Raw genomic sequence first — 20587 nt, 5'->3', positions numbered from 1 at the left:
AACATTGCAACTTTCTTGAGTCAACAAAAACAAATCTACTTATCCACTTGTCCACTTTAAATGATTGCACCTCAAGAATCAGTAATAATAAGGATTTCAACCGGTGGCTAGCTGAGATGGTAAGAAAGTGGCTGACTTGGTCATGACTTTCAATCTCTCTATGCCTCTCCGCGTAACGGTTACTCCTTAAATATCGTAACACGTGACAAAGTGGGATAGAGCATGTGGCCCACGGTAGATTAGTCTCACCTAAGATGGGACAAGAGTGAGGAAAGGAAAATGGTAACCCCAACTTTTCCTTTTAACCTTCTTACTACCTTCCAATTTCAACGTCTGATTTCCACCGTCCAATTCCATACAATACCCACTTTTCCTTTATTTTTGATATATCTTGTCCACGTAAGATTCAAATTAAGCCGTTTTACATATATTTTAGGACTTTAGGATTTCATAAATTTTTTTCAAAAAATTATTAAGATTTTATGTTAAAAAAAATCATATTAAAAAATTATTATTTATTTAAAAACAAAATTAATTGAATGAATAACTCAACGAGGATTAATTGAGATGATAAGAAGCGATTGAATTTACTTTTTTGGTCATGACTTCGAATTTTTATGCTTTTTCACAATAAATATGACTATTTATTTATCCTAACATGTGATTAGGTGGGAAGGTGCGTTTGACCCCAAAAAGATTATTCCTACCGAAAGTGAGAATACTCCCTAAATTTACAAAAATAAATCTAACTGAATGATTTTTTTTGTATATCCCTAATTGTAAACAACTTTTAGGTTTAAGTTCACCCAAGGGATTAGATTATGATAGTTGTGAGAGGTATAATTTCATCTTATTAGAAATGCGACACATGACATCGATAGTTAAAGATGAAATATAAGGCTGATCCAACAATGGATCAAAAGAAAGTGAAGAAGAATCTCATGTTCATGTAAATTTAAATTTGAGAGTTCAATAATTATCAAATTTCAATGCTTTTAGTCAAAAGCTTAAAAAGGAATTTTTTTTATTATTTTTTAAATCTGATTTTTTCATAAAAGTTAAAAGAATGTAGTGTTGGATTGCGAAATTTGATAATCCATATGGGCCCAACGACCATTAGTAAGATTTAAAATCTTACTCAGCTAGTCATGCTAACCCGATTTATTGAGTAACGTTGGGTGGGTATCAAATTTGATAAAGTAGGTTCTGTAATAAAATTACACCAAACAGGTCTGGTAAATCCCTAAAAAGAAAATATAGAATATTCAAAGTATCCTTCTCTTTCTCTCTTTCTCTTTCGATGATCATTAGTCACAGCTCGCTTGAATCTGTTCTCCAATGGTGATGATGAAGAGAAGCCATACCCATACCCATACCCATTGTGCTCCACTTCTTCTTCTCCTCCAACTCCTTTTCATTTTCCTTTGTTTTTGTAAGGGACAATCACAATCCCATGTGGAGGTAGCAAACTTCATCAAACAAGGTCAACAACTAAGCAACTTTGAGACCTTAGTTTCTCCAGAGTCCATCTTCACACTAGGCTTCTTTAACTTCAAACCTTCTACTTGGACTTACTTAGGGATATGGAACAGAGATGATACATACGTGTGGATCGCCAATCGTGACAACCCAATCTCCGATTCCACTGGTGTTCTCACCATTGATGCTGATGGAATTTTGAAAATTATGTACGATGGAAGTAATACTAAGTCCATCGTTTTAAGTTCCGAGAAAGCATCAAATGGTAGCACCGTGACTGCTACTCTACTAAATTCTGGCAATTTTGTGTTGAATGAAATATATTCTAATGGAACGGGACATCGGGTACTGTGGCAGAGCTTCGATTATCCAACCGACGTTCTTCTAACTGGAATGAAGCTTGGCCAGAATTTAAAAACTGGGAAGAATTGGTCACTTACTTCATGGATCAGCGATAAACTCCCTGCTTCAGGGGCTTTCACTCTAGAGATTGATCCAAATGGTACCAACCAATTGGTTATCACACGACGAGGGGAGGTTTATTGGAGGAGTGGTGTCTGGAACGTAAATAATTTCGAAAATGTACCTGAATTGACAATCACACCCATTCAGAATCAGAGATTTAATACCTATTTATACCAATACAATTTCAGCTTTGTTTCGAATAAGGAAGAGAGGTACTTCAGTTATTCTGCTCTGTTGGGTTCTTCTTCCAAGTTAATTTGGTTGATTAGTTCAATGGGGGGACTCGACAAGATAGAGATGGACAGCGTCAGTACATATATGGATGATTATTTGGTTGTGTGTGGAAGAACTTCCACGAAGGGGTGTGTTGGTAACAAGGCGTCAGCTTGCAGGAGTGGTGACGAGGAGTTCGAGCAAAGAAGTGGTGATATGTCAGGTGTTCCTACAAGTACCAATGATCCAAATATGGGTCTCAGCGATTGTGAGACCCAATGCAGGAACAATTGTTCTTGTGTTGCCTTTGCTTCCATGACCAAACAAGGGACAGGATGTTACTTTTGGGCTAAGGGTTCAAAGTTTACTGGGGACTATGGAGAAAAAATTTATCTTCTTCCCTCACAACGAGGTAGGCCACTCAGCACCTAGATTTGGTTAGATCACTCTCACAAAGTCAGACCAAAAACAAGATCGAGATTTTAGGGAGGTTGAAGTTTATGAAAAATGACCAAATAAGAGACCAACCAATTAATTCACCAAACAGGTAAAATTTTGTCCTTCAACCTCAACATTTTATCTTCTTCAACCTTCAAATATCAAGAATAAGATATGGATATAGGAAAGGTGGAAGATGATGTGTTTTTGGAAGAAATCCAAAAACATTATTTGTATAATCCCCGGTTTTTTCCTTTCTCGAAACTTTTCCAGATTTATCTGAATTAATTGAGTCTACCCCCCTTTTGAAATAATTGCTGGACTGAACATTACTACTATGGGTAGACATAAATTTTAATGGGGCTCAATCACATCTTTAGCACAGGTGACGAGGTGAATCCCTCCCTAAACTCCTAAATATATGAGTCCAACTTTGAAGCAGGCCGGCCGCTTCAAACTTTTGAAGGAACCATCCTTGTTACAAGACACATGGTGTTTTGAATTTATTTAACGCCCCTAATTTGTAATACCTCCTTGGAAATGTCATTTTGAAGCGGCCTGCCCGCTTCAAAGTTTTTTCCAAACATATTTGGTCTTGCTTACTATTAAATTATAGTTCCTTTAAAACATCCTGTAATCTGCCCATAATATTAAATTTGGATACACTTCCAAGAAATATACAGAACTGAAACATTATAGAGGATTTCAATTCCCATGAAATATTTATTTAACTTCGATTATTTGTTATATTCTAAATATAAATAATAATAATAATAAAAAATTGAATTGACTGTATCTATTTAGTGAGCCTGTTAAATACCATTTTAAATAATTTGCATTTGTTCTTCAATGCAGAGAAAAAGTGGTGGATATGGCTCGTCATTGCAGTGGCAATTGCTTTAGTAATATTCCTTTTGGCCTCCTTAAGCTACTTGGTGTGGAAAAAACTCAAAATAAAAGGTAAACTCTCACAATCAATCGATGAGTAAATGATTTTATAGAACTACATTTCAGCTATAAATCATTTTTTCTCATTATTGCAGAGGCCGTTGCTTTAGTAACGTCCCTGTTGGCCTCCTTAATCTACTTGGTGCGGAAAAAACTCGAACTAAGAGGTAAACTTTCATAATCAATCTATGGGTAAATGACTTTATAGAGCTACAAATCATTTTTTCTCCTTTATTATTGTACCCAAACAGGGGAAACAGACGCAAGAGAAAAGACGGAATTACTTGAACTAGAAACTATAGAAAGACATGGAAAGAAAGATCATGAGTTGATATCATTCAAGTTTGATACCATTTTGGCTGCCACAGATAACTTCTCATCAAAAAATAAGCTTGGAGAGGGTGGATTTGGACCTGTTTACAAGGTAACCTTTGTTTCCAATAAGTAGGTTGGTAAGAGCATAGATAATCTTGTTGTCCATCTACCACTTGATTTACAAGGTCACCATTGTTTCCAATAGGTATGGGGCAGCATATGCTATGCCTGACCTTGCTAACTCTTACAAATTAGGTTCTTTCCACTCCAATAAAAATAAAAAATTGCATCATGGGATTGAACCAAACCTCCCAATTGGGTGGGATACACACAAACCGTCTGAGCTTTCAGTTGGATGTTTACAAAATAAGCTTTAAGGCTCTTAAAACAATTTTTTTTTCCTTTGGTAAATTGTCACTTATAGAAAATAGATAGATGGAAAAAATGTCGTCAAATATCTTTCCATGATTGAAAGAAGAAGGAACTAAAATTGAAAAAAACAAAGTTTCTTGGTAGACATACACACGGAAAATGATCAAATTCAATGGCTAGAAATCTCCATCATGATGGATTTTGGTATCCTGAGCCATTGAAATTGGGGGGCTAAACTTTCATGTGATCCATCACCCTGTCCAAATGTGCCCCACGTAGTACTTCAGGAAGTCGATATTAAAACACTGATATTGAATCATCATCAGTCGCACTCAGACATTGCCTCCGCATCATGGAAGTCTCCCTCACAAAAACCCACCTTTCGAAGCTCCTGCCATTATCAATGCTTTTCTTGAGTTAAAAACAAAATGGGCAATCATTGTTGCATAAATTGTAATCTGTTGTAAATAACTACACTTTCTTGAATCAAACATGATTAACATGATTGTGATTAATTATTTGTGGGAGCTTCTTCTTTTTTTTTTCTTTTTTTATGTATAGGAGCTTTCTTGTTATGTCTAATAGGTATTTTTCTTTTCCTTTTCATAGAGATTATTAATTATTTCAGGGACGATTACTCGATGGGGAGGAAATAGCAGTGAAGAGACTTTCGGGAAGTTCAAAACAAGGGTTAATGGAGTTCAAAAATGAGGTTGGACTAATTGCCAGGCTCCAACATAGGAATCTTGTGAGGCTGTTGGGTAGCTGCATTAAAGGAGACGAAAAGATGTTAATCTATGAATACATGCCCAACAAAAGCTTGGACTCCTTCCTCTTTGGTTCGAGATACTTTCAATGATATCTATTTATTTGATTTTTCTTACTCTCTAATTTATTCGTAAATCATGCTCATTCTTGTTATATTGCCAAGTACATTAATGAATGTTTCGGGAATTCTTTTTGGGGCCAAAAAACTTGCTTCGAAGGTCGCTTTCTTTGTTTGGATTGCATCTCATAACAAAACACTACCAATGGATCAGGTTATGGCTCGGGTTATTCCCTCGGTCAATTTCTGTTTTCTTTGTAGAAAGAGTGGGGAGACAGCTTGCCATTTCTTTATTCATTGTCCCCATTGCTACTGATATCTTGAATTCATTTTTTGTCCCTCTTTCATGTTTCCTGTTGTTTTCCCAAGTCCATCTTGTCTCTTTCATAGTTGAAACATTACTTCATTGAGGCACAAATAAAGAATTTTATTGTCTATTACCCCTTTTGCAATTGTTGGGGAATCTGGAGAGAAAGGACCACGGGATATTTCGATGGGAATGTGAATTCTGTGTAGGATATTTGTTGTCATGTTATTAATTTTCTATTGGGCAAAACTGTATCATAAATTCGAAGTTATTTTTTTCCAAGGATTTCCTTTTTAGGTGGGATTTTATTTGGAATTCTTGAGGTTATTTTTCGTTCATGTTGTTTGAAGGTAGGCCTTCCTTCCTCCTTTTGTTGTCCTTTTTTGCCATAAATAAATTCTTTTTTACTTGTCGAAAAAAAAAAAAATAGAAACGATGTTGTCATGATAGAGTTAGATGACAATATAGGCCGACCTTGGCAACTAGGATAAGGTGTTGATGATGATGAAGATGACATTAAATGCATTACATGAAAATGCAGGGGATTTGATTGGTTGAGATGCCCTAAGTGATCTTTCAATTCTTAATGTATCTGACAATATAAAAAAACAATTGTTGCAATAACACTTCTCATCACCCATTTGATTGGTTTCTATCTTCTTGACATTCATAAAGCCTACACAACAAGGACAAATTTGTATCTATATTCATTTTTTTTCTTTCACTTTGTGCAGATCCCATGGGAAGAAAGCTATTAGATTGGAAGAAACGTATCAATATCATTGAAGGGATTGCACAAGGGCTTCTTTACCTACACACATATTCTAGATTAAGGGTGATTCACAGAGATTTAAAACCTAGTAACATTTTACTAGATGATGAGATGAACCCAAAGATATCAGATTTCGGCATGGCAAGAATATTTGAACTGGCAGAATCTAAAGCGAATACAAATAGGATTGCTGGGACATTGTAAGCTAACCACAAATATACATATACATGAACACATCCGATGCTTGTCAATGCATATAAAGACCTCACAAGCATATTTTTGTATTACATTTTTTTTCACAGCTTGCACAAGCATATGCACATTGCTTTCCATTTATAATGAATTTGTTTAATGATTCGATCCAGTGGATATATGTCGCCTGAGTATGCAATGGAGGGAATTTTCTCTGTGAAGTCGGATGTCTTCAGCTTTGGAGTGTTATTGTTAGAGATTGTCAGTGGAAAGAAAAAAAGCTTCAATGATTTTGAGCGCCATCTCAGTCTCATAGGATATGTAACACTACGTCATAATGAGCCAAAAACGACTGTCCAAGACAGTCGTTTTTAAAAAATACGACTGCCCCTACAGTCGAAAAACGAGTCGTTTTAAAAGGAGTGGTTTTTTAAAAACGACTGTCCAAGACAGTCGGAAAAAAACGACTGTCTTGGGCAGTCGGAAAAAACGACTGTAAAATAGAGATATAGCGACGGTCGGCGACCGTCGCTATAGGGTATTTTGTTTTAAAAAAAAATTTATTTTATACCTGACCCCCTCACATGTTGCTAAATGTTGGAGATACCCCTATGTTTTGACATTGATGACCTACACCCCAACTAATAACATGAAAAGACCCAAATGCCCCTCATATTCAACTTTCATAAATCTAACTATTTTCAGCCACCTGCCATAAATTATTTATTTTTAGAAAGTAAAATCAAACAATTAACAACCACAACCTTTTGTATATAATGTCCTAGCGGGTGCTACCACAGCATACAGCCACTAACTTCCATAATGGCTGACCCACAACATTGAACAACGTTGCCCGATTCCCTGATCCCTTGAAAGGAGTTTTACCAAACAAAAGTTCATATAGAAAGATGTCGAAAGTCCCATGGCCATCACCTTTGATTATCTCGGGTGCCAAGTATTCATGGGTCCCAACAAATGACATTGACCGAGCCCCAGTTGGCTAAAACTCAAACTCAAATTCTTCATGTGTTTCAGTTTCATCACCGAGATTGAGTAAACACATAACAAATCATACTGTCAAAGCCATATCCAAAAGATTTGGGGTAGGCAGTAAACAAATAACAAATCAACATATGCCTTGAAAGTTAAAAGTATAGCCCTACAAAATGTGAATGTTGAAACCAATTCATGTGCCAGGTTACAGGGCTGACTATATGCCACTTTTTGAGCATTAACAATTTCACTAGCTGCAGCTTTAGCTTGTGAAATGGCATTAATTGTGTCCCCCTGTTCAAACAAGTTATAGTATAAATAACTTTGAAAGTATAGCCATTCTAATATCTAATTGTTTGCTCTATGAAACCAAAATCCCATGCTTTATTGAGTTGAATGTTGAGCTAGCAAGAAACATGTTCCAACAATGTAAACCACATCATCTTATGGATAATGGAACCAAGAAAATGAAATGATCTCTTTAAAACATTACCTACCCATCAATTTTCATTGGACCTTCCTCTCAATGCATGTCAATGCTAAAGCTACACTCCATATGCTTTGCCTTGGTCCTATTTATTCTAAATTCCTTGAATAGTGTAAGGAGTGTTCAAATTGGCGCAGAAGATTGTTTGGTGAAGAAAGGCATAGTGTACAAAAAAAAGCATTCAACTAATCATGTGTGTGTGTGTCTGTCTGTCTTAAAGATAATGTAATATGGGCAAAGCTGAAAAACTCATCTCCACTAACTTCTTACCTTTGAGGCAAGGCCTTTGGCTGCAAGATCTTGCATAGTAATTTGAACAGCCCCAGGTTGCTTTGGTCCACATGACACCCACGTGTCATTAGATGTCTTAATGAAAAACATTGCATCTTGAGTTTTGTGAACGGGTTCGAAGAGAACGTCTTTTACCTGTCAAAGATCCAAGGAGTGTGATACCAATCTAATCTCAACAGCATCACTCAAGAAAAGATGTACAACAGCACCAAAACATTGAAGTGAATGAATGAAAATAATCTATTAAAGTCTGTTCACGTACACAAACAGAAATATCCGAACCAAAGAACCCTTCCATCTTGTGTGCCAAGGTCTCAAAGTCACTTTCAGTCAAGTTGTGAGGGGTATCTCCTAGATGAACCTGCTCATAACCATCAAGTTCAATGACAGAAGCAACTAAAAAGATAAATGTTACAATTACCCATATTTTAATGGACTGATTTTCTCACCTCTTTAACCTCCTCAACAGCATAAGAAGCTTTTATTGGTATTCCCAGCTCTTTCGGTTGGACATTGATAATGACAAACACAAGGTTGGCAACACAGCTGCAATAACAAAATGAATTTAAAACTTTAAGTCTGCCGTTTTCTCCTTTAAGTTATATGTATGAATGTGTGTATTTATGCATGAATACAGTAATGTAATGAAAAATATGAACCTAAACAAGTCAACGAATGATAAGTGGTAAGCAAGACTACCAAGAGTAACAGTTTATGGCCATTTGAAGTTTTGAAGATGTTTCACAATCATGATACCAACAACAAAAGAAAAAAAACACTTAATAATACCTTTGAGTGCTGTGAAACCTCTTTTGACGAGCTCCCGGAAGTGGATATAAGCCATAAAACTGCAAGCCAAAGCTGTCCATAGCTGAACCACCCGAACTCCTAGTTTCTGACCGGCTTCTACACCAAAGCCGAAGCTGTCAATTATTATTCGTATTTATTCAAAATATAACACTATACACAAAGAGTAACAGTTTACTTTTGAAAGGGGAAATTTGTTTATGTTGCTGACCCCAATAGTTGGGATAAGGCATTATGAAACACTCGAAGGAAGAAACACAGTTACACAGCCATAAGAACGTAAGAGAATCATTGTAATCATGACTTATGATTACTTGAGAGCTTCTCCAACAAACCAAAACCAGAAAACATTGCAAGCTAATTTTTTTTTTAAAAATGGCTACAAATAAAATGAAAGATGTAGTCATTTTTATGGTGGATCCTTGACTAGATTCTGCCAAAAAACAGACTTTCCCTCATATTCGGCCTTGAGGTTTTGTTGCCTAAGCTGAATCAGCCTTCACTTTTTCAATCAGATCGGCAGCATCTTGAAAACACTTATGATGTTCTCCGCTCCACCTTCTCCTATTGACACTCCAAACTTCTCTTCCAGAGCCATATAATAAAACACACAGTGATAACTACTCACTGCATCATATTTTGATTTTCAAATCAATCACAAAATGTTTTTAACTTAAAAAAGAATCTCTTGGCTAATACTTATCATCTTGTCGTAAAGTTATATACATATGCAACAGGGGAAGGTGGGTAATTTGATAAATTATCATATGGTTAATATATGGAAAAAAGGTGAAACTTTGTGACCAAAACATGCTTTAGTAACATTATATCTTTTTGATAACTACTCAATATATCATGATATTACATTTGATGCACTTGCCCACACAGTGATGAGTCTGGGACTGAGTTTTGGTGAAGATGATCTCCAGTAACAAAACAAAAAAAGAAGCTATTTTGAAACTTCTAATCACTTTGTTTGATGTTGTTAGAAAGAGCTGATTTTTGTTAAGGATGATGTTGTTTTGCCACCTCCACCTTTGCTGCCATGTTCTTAATAACCAGCTGTTATTCTCATCTTAAGCCACAGCTCCAGCCCACACAACAGCTCATACTGCCAAGCAAGCACACAGTTGCCACCTCTCCAATGACTTGACACCCATCTCATGCTACCAACACCCACTTGCCACTTCATATTGTCATTCCTTTAATAGAAACAACTCTTGACACCTCTGTTTCTCACAAGCTGCAGCCACCATTTGCTTTCTGTCATTTCATTCTTTCCATTTGTTGGCACAACAACTGTTGTCACCTTCTTTTGATATTAGCTGCTACCCTTCCAATTCCATTGCATAGTGTCGAAACTCAACATTGAAGTGATGGCAATAACACTAGGATAACTAGCAATAACAAAAAAGACCTTGTTTATATCCATTTTGGATTTATAAGCAAAATGACCATGAAAACAAACCAAGAGAAATGAATCAATGGTTATACCTGGTATGCTCTGACTTGCTTTAGAAAGGCTTCAGAACACATAACGAGGTCCCCTTTGATTTTATGCCACCTTGCATATAAACCCCATATGCCTTCTCCCCCACCACTGCGAACAATCTACAATGAAAAGAGAAGTATTAAAAAACCATGGGTAATAAACAAAAGAAATTATAGATCACTTTGGGTTCTTTAAACATAAAAAATGTCAATATTTAGAAGGGAAAAAAGGGCTTCCTGGCATACCTTCTGTAGAACATTTCCAAGCAATTCCACCAAGTGATCAGTCTCACGTGATCTCGCCACATCAGGTTCTAGGTATCTTGATTCATCAACAGAGTCACCAAAAGAATCTCTGGGATGAGTTTGAATTGTATAATCAGGATCTCTACCGGAGACAGAAGGAGAAAGATTATGCTTTGAAGTCCGAGTTTCCATCTCTATCATTATCACTTCCAACAAATCAGCATCAATTCTTTTATTGTTAGTGAAATCTAATACCATCTTTGCAGCTTCCAATGCCTACAACAAAAAATGCTCCATATCAGTCAAGTTTGAGCATGGTGATGCAACTTCAGCTTTCATATAATGATAGTAGATAAACTTACTTAAAAATGTGACAGCCATGTAAGTGGAGCACATAAATGATTGATCGACTCACCAGTTGATGGGTCAATATTAGGTGATCTCATTATCACTGTTTATAGGGAAAAATAAAATCCTAAAATCTAACTTAAGTCCTAGGAAACAAATCCTAACCATTCATTAACATAAATCACATCTAATGCATCAAAATTTCCAATGAGCTTTTCTGAAGCATCTAATGACTTCCCAATCGGATGCAAGAGTAAAAAACTAAAGTTAAGTTCAAATTAATGACATCTAGGCCCAATGGGATTTAAAAACATGGACCTCTTTTCCCACATGTCCATCAAGGCTTCAAAAGACTGCTTATCTTTGATCTTTGCACGAGTTCTAAATTTAAATGTTAACAAGGTTTTAAGTTCACACATCATAACTCACAAGCACATGCATAAGAGCCATCACATGCCATGGGAAGCAGAAGAACTAGGAGGGGGAAACATTAACCGATGATGAGGAAGTATTTTATGATCCAAATTCAAGTACAATAAATGCATGATGTATCATTTACTTTATTCATCGCACATGCTTGCTAGCTTTTTTCTTTTATGGATAACTAAGGTATTAAATTTTGGTTTTGGTGTCTACTTCAGTCAACCTAGAAATAGAAATATTTTGATTAGTTTGAACTTACTACACTTTTCATGGAAGTGATGAAAATATTGAGAAGAGTTTCATTAAAACTGTAAGATATTATAGAACAAGTATGAAAAGACACTCATAAGTCATCAAACTTCATTAACAACGATATGAAGGGTAGAAATGGAGATCAATAACGTCCCACCATAGAAGAGGGATCATACCTGCCTTCTTTGAAATTGCAATTCCAGTGTCTCCACCAGTGAAGCTATACCAAGAAAGGAAATTTGTGAGGCAACAGAAGGTTCTTAGATAAGAGGGAAAGAGGCTTAAGAAGAATTGTAGACATGAAGACGAGTCAGAGATTACCTTATGCAGTTCACCCCGGGGTGCATTGTGAGGAAATCTCCAATTTCAGAACCCTATCCAGTAACACAGCTGATAAGGCCTTTGGGAAAACCGGCCAAGTGAAAGCAATGCACCATATGAAGGGCAGCTACGGCACCCTGCAAGGAATAAAAGTGAGCTGATGAGATTAACCTCCTCCACGTTATCATCAAAGCCTTATCCCAAGTATCCATGCTCGGCAGAAAATCATGTTCTTCCTTTCTATTGTATCTAAAGTGAGTTATTACAAGATAATATATTACCCAAACTTACTGAAATGGAAGTTGATATCCATCTCCTGTTGATTACCCATAATTGATATAGTCGATATTTTTTCAAGAAAAAAAAAATCTGATCTTGTCAAGCTGATGCATTCTTTCCTCCTTTCTTCATACATGACAGAAATAAAGGTAGGACAACAAGGACTGCGGATAATGCCTAAAGCTCAACTAGAAGAAGGAATTAGAATAAAACAACAATCCAATTTAATTCAAAACAATTAAACCAATGAACACTTTCTAAATCTTATCATTAGTAAAGTAGCATGAGAAGTATGGTACAAGCGTGTGAGAGGATAAATTAGTCAAACAGGTGGCCAAACCAGTGGAATAGGGGATACTATGGATACAGCCAAGGTTATGAAGGCTATGGATATGCTCCTCCTCCTCAAGATCCTAACGATTCCCTTTTTGCTTGATCAAATTCCATTCCGAATGCAGGGATAGATTAATGAAATAATGTCTTTCTTCATCCACATAGGTTAGATTGGAAACCTGATCTCACCATTGAATCTTATTTTAATGAAATATGCCTCATTATACACATCCATGTGAACAAACAATTACTTCCATATCAATGGCCTAACTATCTCCTAAGTGCTACAACCCATGGCTGATGTCGATTACATTTTTCACACTACACGTGACCAATAATGGATCGGGAACCAATACTAGGAAGACACCATTTGGATTCACCATAAAAAAAGACTCAAATGAGTCCTTATCCCACGTCAAACAATGAGTAGATTTTCCTTCCAGCTAACTAACTCTTGAAGCTTTGGTGCAAAAGGTCACCTTGTCCTACTATGACATAATGAGGTAGCTCACATAAAACTGTTGAGAAATCCAAAAATGATTCCTCATCTCATAGTAGGTGGTGGTGTCGCACCAAATAAACTTTTAACGAGGCATGGGATGACAAACATAGATCTAATGAACACGATCATTTCTTGGTTCAGGGTCACCTGCTCCGTAATTTTTCAAACCATTTCTTGATCCATCATCTGGATACACATTATATAAGACCTAATGAACACGATCACATCTACAACAATATATGGAGATATTCTATTCTATATGAATCAAAACACCAAAAAACTTAAAATCCTCAACAGAAAACTTATTAAAATAAATCAATGGATCACAGATTTCACACTCAAAGTACTGGAAGAACAATCAAACAAAGAAGAATTATAACAAAACAAGTTAGAATGATTATAACAAAGATATACATCAAATTGTAAGCAGAGAACACAGATTAACAAAATCAAAAGTACTCAAAAAGGTCCAAACACTACTAATCAAAGAGATCCAAAAAGAAATCAAAATCAAAGAATAGAAAAACACTACTAATCAGAGAGATCCAAAAAGAAATCAACTCAAACAATACAAGTTATTGCATTAATTTGTTATTGCATTGCATCTATTGATAATACAAGTTTGCTAAAGATGTTTTCCTCTGCTGAAATTTGTTACTCTCTTTTCAAAACATTTTTCCATTCCACGATCTATACATTTGAGTTGTTTTTTTATTTATGTTTATCTATACATTTGAAACCCTAAATTAATTATGGAAAATCTAAGATTCAATAAAAAACGTTAACATACCTGAAGATTCGATCACAAACGAAGCAAAGGGAGGCAGATCAAACAAAGCCCTAAAACTTTCGATCAAACGCCGATCGATTCTGCCCTAAAACTTGTAAATTGAATCTGATTGCATCTTCAAAATCACAGATTCTTTGAGGAAGAGATCGAGCGAAGATCTTTCGATCAAACTCCGATCGATTTGTTTCTAAAAAAAAAATTCCGATCGATTTGTTTCTAGAAAAAAAAAAAAAAAAAAAAAAAAAAGAGCGAGAGCGAGAGCGAGAAGAACGAAGGAATCGAGAGAGAGCGAAAAGAGCGACGGTGTAGAAAGAGAAGATCAGTCGAGTGAGAGTGTGTGAATGAGAGGAGAGCAGAACTTCGACAGTGGCGAAGACGAGTTCTGAAAACAAAAGGTTCTGATTTTTTTTTTTTTTTTTTTTTGAGTGGCTATTGGCACCCCAACTTTTACTTATTTCCATTAGTGCGTTGAAACGACGGTTCAACGACTGCTTAAAACTGTCGTAATTAACGACTGCCTTTAGCAGTCGTTTTTAGCGCAGTTTTGACGTCGCAAAAATCGCAATATGACGTAGTGTAAGTTGGTAATATGAAATCTATTTAGTTATGGAAAAAATTAAATAAAAAAAATTGATTTTGCAAGTTTAAGGTTATTGATGTATTAATTAAAACTGAACTTGCTTCAGGCATGGGAATTGTGGGAAAAGGGCAGAGGTGTTGAGCTAATGGATCCGATGTTGGATACTTCATGTCCCAAAGATAAAATCTTGAGATGTATTCATGTGGGTCTTCTATGTGTACAATAGAGTGCAGCTGATCGACCCACCATGTTAGATGTTGTTATTATGTTTACTAATGAAGCTATGATTTTACCTGCTCCGAAACAACCAGCATTTTCTTTTGGGAAAAGTGTGTTGGAGGCAGATTTACTTAGAGACAAGCAAGAAAAGCGTTCCCTAAATGGTCTAACCATTTCTATGATGGAGGCACGGTAGTGGTATGCATTACTTTTATCAATAACATATATATATATATTTGTAAACATTAATTCTTGTTATCAAATTGATCGAATTGCAAACATTAATACTTATACGTTTGGCTCCATCCACCTGAACCTTTTCTTATGGCCTATTTTGAATATCATGTTGATGCTATGATGATTATGGTATTTAATATTGGTACATATAATTCTCAATATTTGATGGTTATGCATATATTAGTGTTTTTATTATGGCAAACCCAAACATTAGAAGAGGAATTGTCGCCTCTACTTTCCTGCACTGAAGAGAAATCAGTGAGAAGATACCCATTATGGTGAAATTTCATCTTGCTATGGATGTTATGGAACAGCTAAATTAAAGGTTTATCTTCACTAGAAAAGGCAACCAAGGTTTAAAATATCGTATCGAAATGTAGTGGCCACTACGTATCGATTTTTCAGCATTCTAATACGATGTTGAGATAAAATAACATATTTCCTTTAGATTCCAATTTCTGCTTATTGTGTAAGCCTCTCTTAAAAGGGTTGGTTGTTTTCTTAAACAACCATTTACGATTTGATTTATATTTGAAACCCACTTATGTCTACAAACTGATGATGCACCCGTTGACCTTGGTCTCTTATGGAAGGCACTATTAGCAAATTATTTAATAATTATATTTTTAAAATTTTACTAAGTGAATCAAAGATGGAGAAATTAAATAGAATTGTTGACTTTACCAAACACATAAAAAATAATTGTAGATTAAAATTATTATTATTATTGGGATGATTTAGACTTAGACTTGTTGACTTTACTAAACACATAAAAAAATAATTGTTAATTAAAATTAGAGGATGATTTAGACCTGCCCACACTTTTTTGTTAACATTAGAGATACCTTTCATTATGAAATTGATGACATACCGCATGACCTACGTCTTCCCTGAGGGACTAACATAAATGACTTGTGTGCCATATCTTCAACTTGGTAGTCATCTTCAATCTAAATTTTCTCTCCCCAAAATCAATCATCTTCAACCTTACAATGACTGTTTTCACCCTCTTCTTCAAGCTTAAGAGCCTGAAGAGAAGCCATACACATGGTGCTTCAGTTCTTCTACTCCTCTTCATTCTCCATTGTTTTTGTATGGTAACATCACCATCCCATGTGGAGGCAGCAAACTCCATCACTCAAGGCCAAAAAATGAATGTTGAGATACATTCATGTGGGTCTTCTATGTGTACGAGAGAGTGCAACTGATCGACCCACCATGTTAGATGTTGTAGTTGTTACTATGTTCACTAATGAAGCTATGATTTTGCCTGCTCTGAAACAACCGCCATTTTTTATTGGGAAAAGTGTAATGGATGCGGATTTACGTAAAGACATGCAAGAAAATCATTCCCTAAATGGTCTAACCATTTCTGTGATGGAGGCACGGTAGCGGTATGGGTTCCCTTGATCAATTACCTTTTATATTATCTATACCAATATATTAGTAACCTCTGAATTCGTAAATGAGTTGGAAACATTAATTATTGCTATCATATTGATGGATTGCAAACATTAATATTTGTACATCTAGCTTTATTCATCTCAACCTTGTGTTAGACCTATTTCAAATATCATGTTGATGTTATGATGATTATGGTATTAGATCTTGGTAAATATAATTCTCAATATTTGATGGTTTGGCATATATTAGGCTCTTTTATTATGGAAAACACAGACACTGGAAGAGGAATTGTTGCCTCTACTTACCTGCACTAAAGAAAAATAAGTGAGAAGATACCCATTATGACGAAATTTCATCTTAATATTGCTTAACCTACTGACTCGAGATGTGTGTATCCCAGTGCCACCACCCATGTATGCAATGTGTTATAAGAGCTTTGGAAGAGCAGAAAAGTACATGAAGAAGATTTTTATCTGAATATTGGATCCAATATATACGCAAGTAGCAACAACAGTAGTGAGACATTTACTTAGAAAATGTCCCAGAAAGGCTGATCTGCCACGGGGGGGTGATAACTCTTCAGAAAATTCAGCGATGAGTTCTTCGAATCTTCCCATCTCCTTCTTGTGACATACCTCAGAAAATGTCGTGAATGTAGTCAATATGAGTCCAACTAAGTCAGTTCAAGTTACCCTGTTTTAGTTGTTAAGCTACAAGCCAAGTCTACAACACTGTTGTATGGGGTCTCCCTACACATGTAAGAAAATTTGGTGTGGATAAGTTAGAATCTAGAACTATGGAATACTTGTTCACAAGCTTTCAAGACGAGAGTACGGATTAGTAGACATTAAAATCTGGCTTGAATCCAGGAGGTACAAAATGGACTCATGTACTCCAATGGTGTCTGTCGAAAAAACGAAGCAGATAAGAAAAATATAATCGCACCCAAACATGGCATTTGAATTAAAGTAGCAATTTCATTACATCGTCATTTTCCAAGCGGTGAATATATATATATATATATATGGGTTTAAAAAGTCATTTGAATTAATGCCTTTCTTGATTTTATCCATATCTTGGGAAGTGTCCTCAAGAATAAATCCTCCAAGAAATTCAATATAAAGATGCATTGAATGAAGCAGGTTTTAATCAAGGAATGCACATTTCGAATTTGAAATCTCAAGTGATTGTGCTAGAAAGGTTGAGAATACAGATTCAGAAGTCCCGATGAGCATTGTTGCATTCAAAATTTGTAAGCCTTCATCTCTTAGTATTTCAAATAGGGATTTTAGTTATTCATCTCGTTGTGAGGGATTTCCATTTTCTCTCACATCAATTTACAGGCTACTTGATCCTTGTAGACAAACAAAGAGATTTTAGCGACGTAATTGATGAAACTAACAGAAGTTTGACAAATCTCTAATCTGCATTTGATACATACTCTTATTATTCTTCTTCTTCTTGGACCATTGTTTAGAGTATTTCATGTCAAAAGGTCCCTTGTACATAGGAGGGTTTCCTTTCAACTGCCCAATTTAGACAACCAAGAAATAGATTTCTGATTTCTAGCTCAAAAGCTACCAAACTAGCAGGTCTCCTGAGTTCAAATTCCGTAAGTCGTAAATTAGATCCGCGTGAAATGAGCATTAGGCTTTTTTATGTTGTGTAATTCAACAAGATTTGAACATCATGAATGGCTCGATCCATATTATTGGAGCTCATGACATCAAATTCAATTGTGATTTGTTAGCAAGATAGGAAGATATCACTTCCCCGACACATTTATTTCTGTCTGGAAATCTCCATGATTCAACCGAAAAGTCTTGCCCCCTTAAGAATGAGAATAATCTAATAGATTGTGAAGTCTTCCTATAATGGTCCAAACCTTCTAATAGATTGTTACCGTTGTCCATTTGAATTTTCCTAGAACTCTTGTTCATAAAATTCAACCGGAATTTCAAGAAACTTGAAGTCACGACAGCTCCAAAATTTTAAAAACGAGAACAATTTGTTAGAAAGAAAGATTTTAATAACATTGTAACGGCTTACCAATTAATATCTCAGTGTATAAGTTCTACTCTCAAAAATTGTTAGGCAATTTGATTACACAAAATATAATTTTGGCATAATTTGAGTCATTTACCATCATGCCACAGATATGTATCATATTTTCGAAAGTAAAAAAAATTCAACAATTAGAGAGGTTCCAAGAAAAAAAAAAAAGAAAAAGAGAAGGCATAAGTCATCAACAACGCATTATCCAACAATTATTTGGGTTCATATGGTAGACACCCTTAACAACTTATTTAATACTCATATTTTCAAAATAAAATTATTATTGGAGTAAAATTTTGTTGAGCACATCTAATATTGAGAAATTAAATAGACTTGTTGATTTTACCAAACACGTAAAAATAATAGTAAATTAAAATTTATTATGATTAGGGTAATTTAGACATGCCTCCACTTTTTTTTTGTCTACACTAGAGATATCATGTGTTTTGAAGTTGATGACGTACCCCTTTTGACCTAAGTCTTCTTTGAGAGACTTAACATAAATGACCTATGCACCATCATCTTCAACCATTTATTATTTTTTTATTTTTTTTAAATACCAAAATTTTCTCCCTTCAAATCAGTCATCTTCAATCTTGCTGAAACTTTTCACTCTCTTCTTCAAGCTTAAAAGCCTATCTTTCTACCTAAACTGATTTTCATCCTAATTCGTAAAGCTTTAGATTTTATCTTCTTCAACCCTAGTTGATCTTCTATCTAAAACTAGTCACCTTCAATTATAGGGTGAAGATTTTTGTCCACTTCTTCAGCCTTAAAGTGAAATTTAAGATCATTTCATTTTCATTGGGACTGCAACCTGGGTGGGTTGGGCGAGTTGGAAGGTAAACCAAAGCTCAACCCAAGTAGAATAACCCTCAACCCGAACTCAACTTAAAATTGACCATTGGGTCTAAGCTCACTAACCCAAGTTCAACTTGAGCTTGATCTTCTAAAATAGGATTGAGTTTGGATTAGTCCGATTTAAATAATTTTGGACGATTTGGTAGGATTTGGCTCGTTGAATAACACCCTAATTTAATTTTGATTAGTGTAAATGAAAAAACTTGCACTACCTTAGGATTTGAGACTATATCTCACGATCTCCACTCCTCGTGTCCTTGCGTGTGTCTGCAACAATATCTCTCTAATGTCCAAGTCAGAATCTTAGTACACAAATAATGTAACATTCAGAGGGGGTGAACTCATATCTTTTAATATGTCTGTCCATCTATTTATAGAGATGAAACCTTAGGATCCTTTTAGATCTTGTTATTAATTTTACTTTTATCCAATTTAGAAAGAGATCTTAATTGGTAATTTTGGAATGTATCCAATCAATATTACATCCTCATACATTCATTTTTCCTTGAGACTTTCCCTCACTAATATTTTAATCACTTTTAATTTAATCTATGATTTTAGGGATTTGAACTAATTGAATGACTCTCCCATGTGATTGAATGACTCTCCCATGTGTATTTAACCCAATATTTTCCTAACCAACTAAGACCCAAACCCATTATTGGTTTGCGATCGAGCCACTGAACTTACCCTCAAATGAGTTGGTTTGGATCCCCATGTCTAATTCGAATCCCTAGGTGTCACGTGTCACTCTTTAATATTCAACGAAAAACATCCTTCATAATTAATAAATAAATTTTGTATTTTTTTAACAAGAAAATGCAACATAAAAAACAGAAGTATTAATAATTAAAATTGCATATAATATTCAAATCTATCATTGAGAAAAAATTTAGACAAACCATTTTAAACCAAAGCTCACATTAATATCAACTAATTGTCCACAAGTGGTAATAAAATGGAATAAAAAATCTATAATTAATATAAAAATATTATATATTAGTATTTAGCATGGGATTCGAATTGAATCAGACTACTCGTACTCTCAACCTGACTTCGACCCAAATTAAAATCGGATTGAGATATTCTAACTCAGACTCAACTCATCTTCTATATAACTCGGTCCAAGCTTGCCCATCAATTGGGTTGAGCTCGGGTCAAGCCGCCCAAGTTGCACTCTGGCTTACGAGTCTTGAGGGTCAAAATTCATGAATCCCACCTCAGAAAGACGAGTTATAACCCAACAAAGAAAATGGTGCATTAGTTCCCACGAATTTGACTCGAAAGAGTTTCCACGAACTTTCATACAAATAAATAAATAAAAATTAGATGTTTCAAAGG

The 20587-nt window shown here is 35.3% G+C and overlaps 2 protein-coding genes across 2 annotated transcripts; one reads left to right on the top strand and one right to left on the bottom strand.

Moving 5' to 3' along the window:
• Positions 1-1245: 1245 nt before the first annotated feature.
• Positions 1246-15023, top strand: LOC147401844 (G-type lectin S-receptor-like serine/threonine-protein kinase CES101). Its single transcript, XM_086443273.1, has 8 exons — positions 1246-2569; positions 3451-3555; positions 3639-3710; positions 3795-3967; positions 4859-5069; positions 6098-6335; positions 6501-6648; positions 14577-15023. The coding sequence occupies exons 1-8, from the start codon at positions 1339-1341 to the stop codon at positions 14694-14696; spliced, it is 2298 nt and encodes a 765-aa protein (XP_086299399.1). The 5' UTR covers positions 1246-1338; the 3' UTR covers positions 14697-15023.
• LOC147401845 (protein SUPPRESSOR OF K(+) TRANSPORT GROWTH DEFECT 1-like) lies at positions 6901-14242 on the bottom strand. Its single transcript, XM_086443301.1, has 7 exons — positions 13891-14242; positions 11987-12123; positions 10643-11885; positions 8888-10516; positions 8548-8644; positions 8361-8459; positions 6901-8233 (listed from the first exon to the last, which is right to left on the bottom strand). The coding sequence occupies exons 4-7, from the start codon at positions 8965-8967 to the stop codon at positions 8066-8068; spliced, it is 444 nt and encodes a 147-aa protein (XP_086299427.1). The 5' UTR covers positions 8968-10516; positions 10643-11885; positions 11987-12123; positions 13891-14242; the 3' UTR covers positions 6901-8065.
• Positions 15024-20587: the final 5564 nt, after the last annotated feature.

The sequence above is a fragment of the Akebia trifoliata genome, chromosome 5 (assembly GCF_017979445.1).
Source record: "Akebia trifoliata isolate Shusen 1 chromosome 5, ASM1797944v1, whole genome shotgun sequence".
NCBI classification, from domain to species: domain Eukaryota; kingdom Viridiplantae; phylum Streptophyta; class Magnoliopsida; order Ranunculales; family Lardizabalaceae; genus Akebia; species Akebia trifoliata.
The sequence above is the reverse complement of the archived record's forward strand: the minus strand, read 5'-3'. Positions and strand labels throughout refer to the sequence as shown.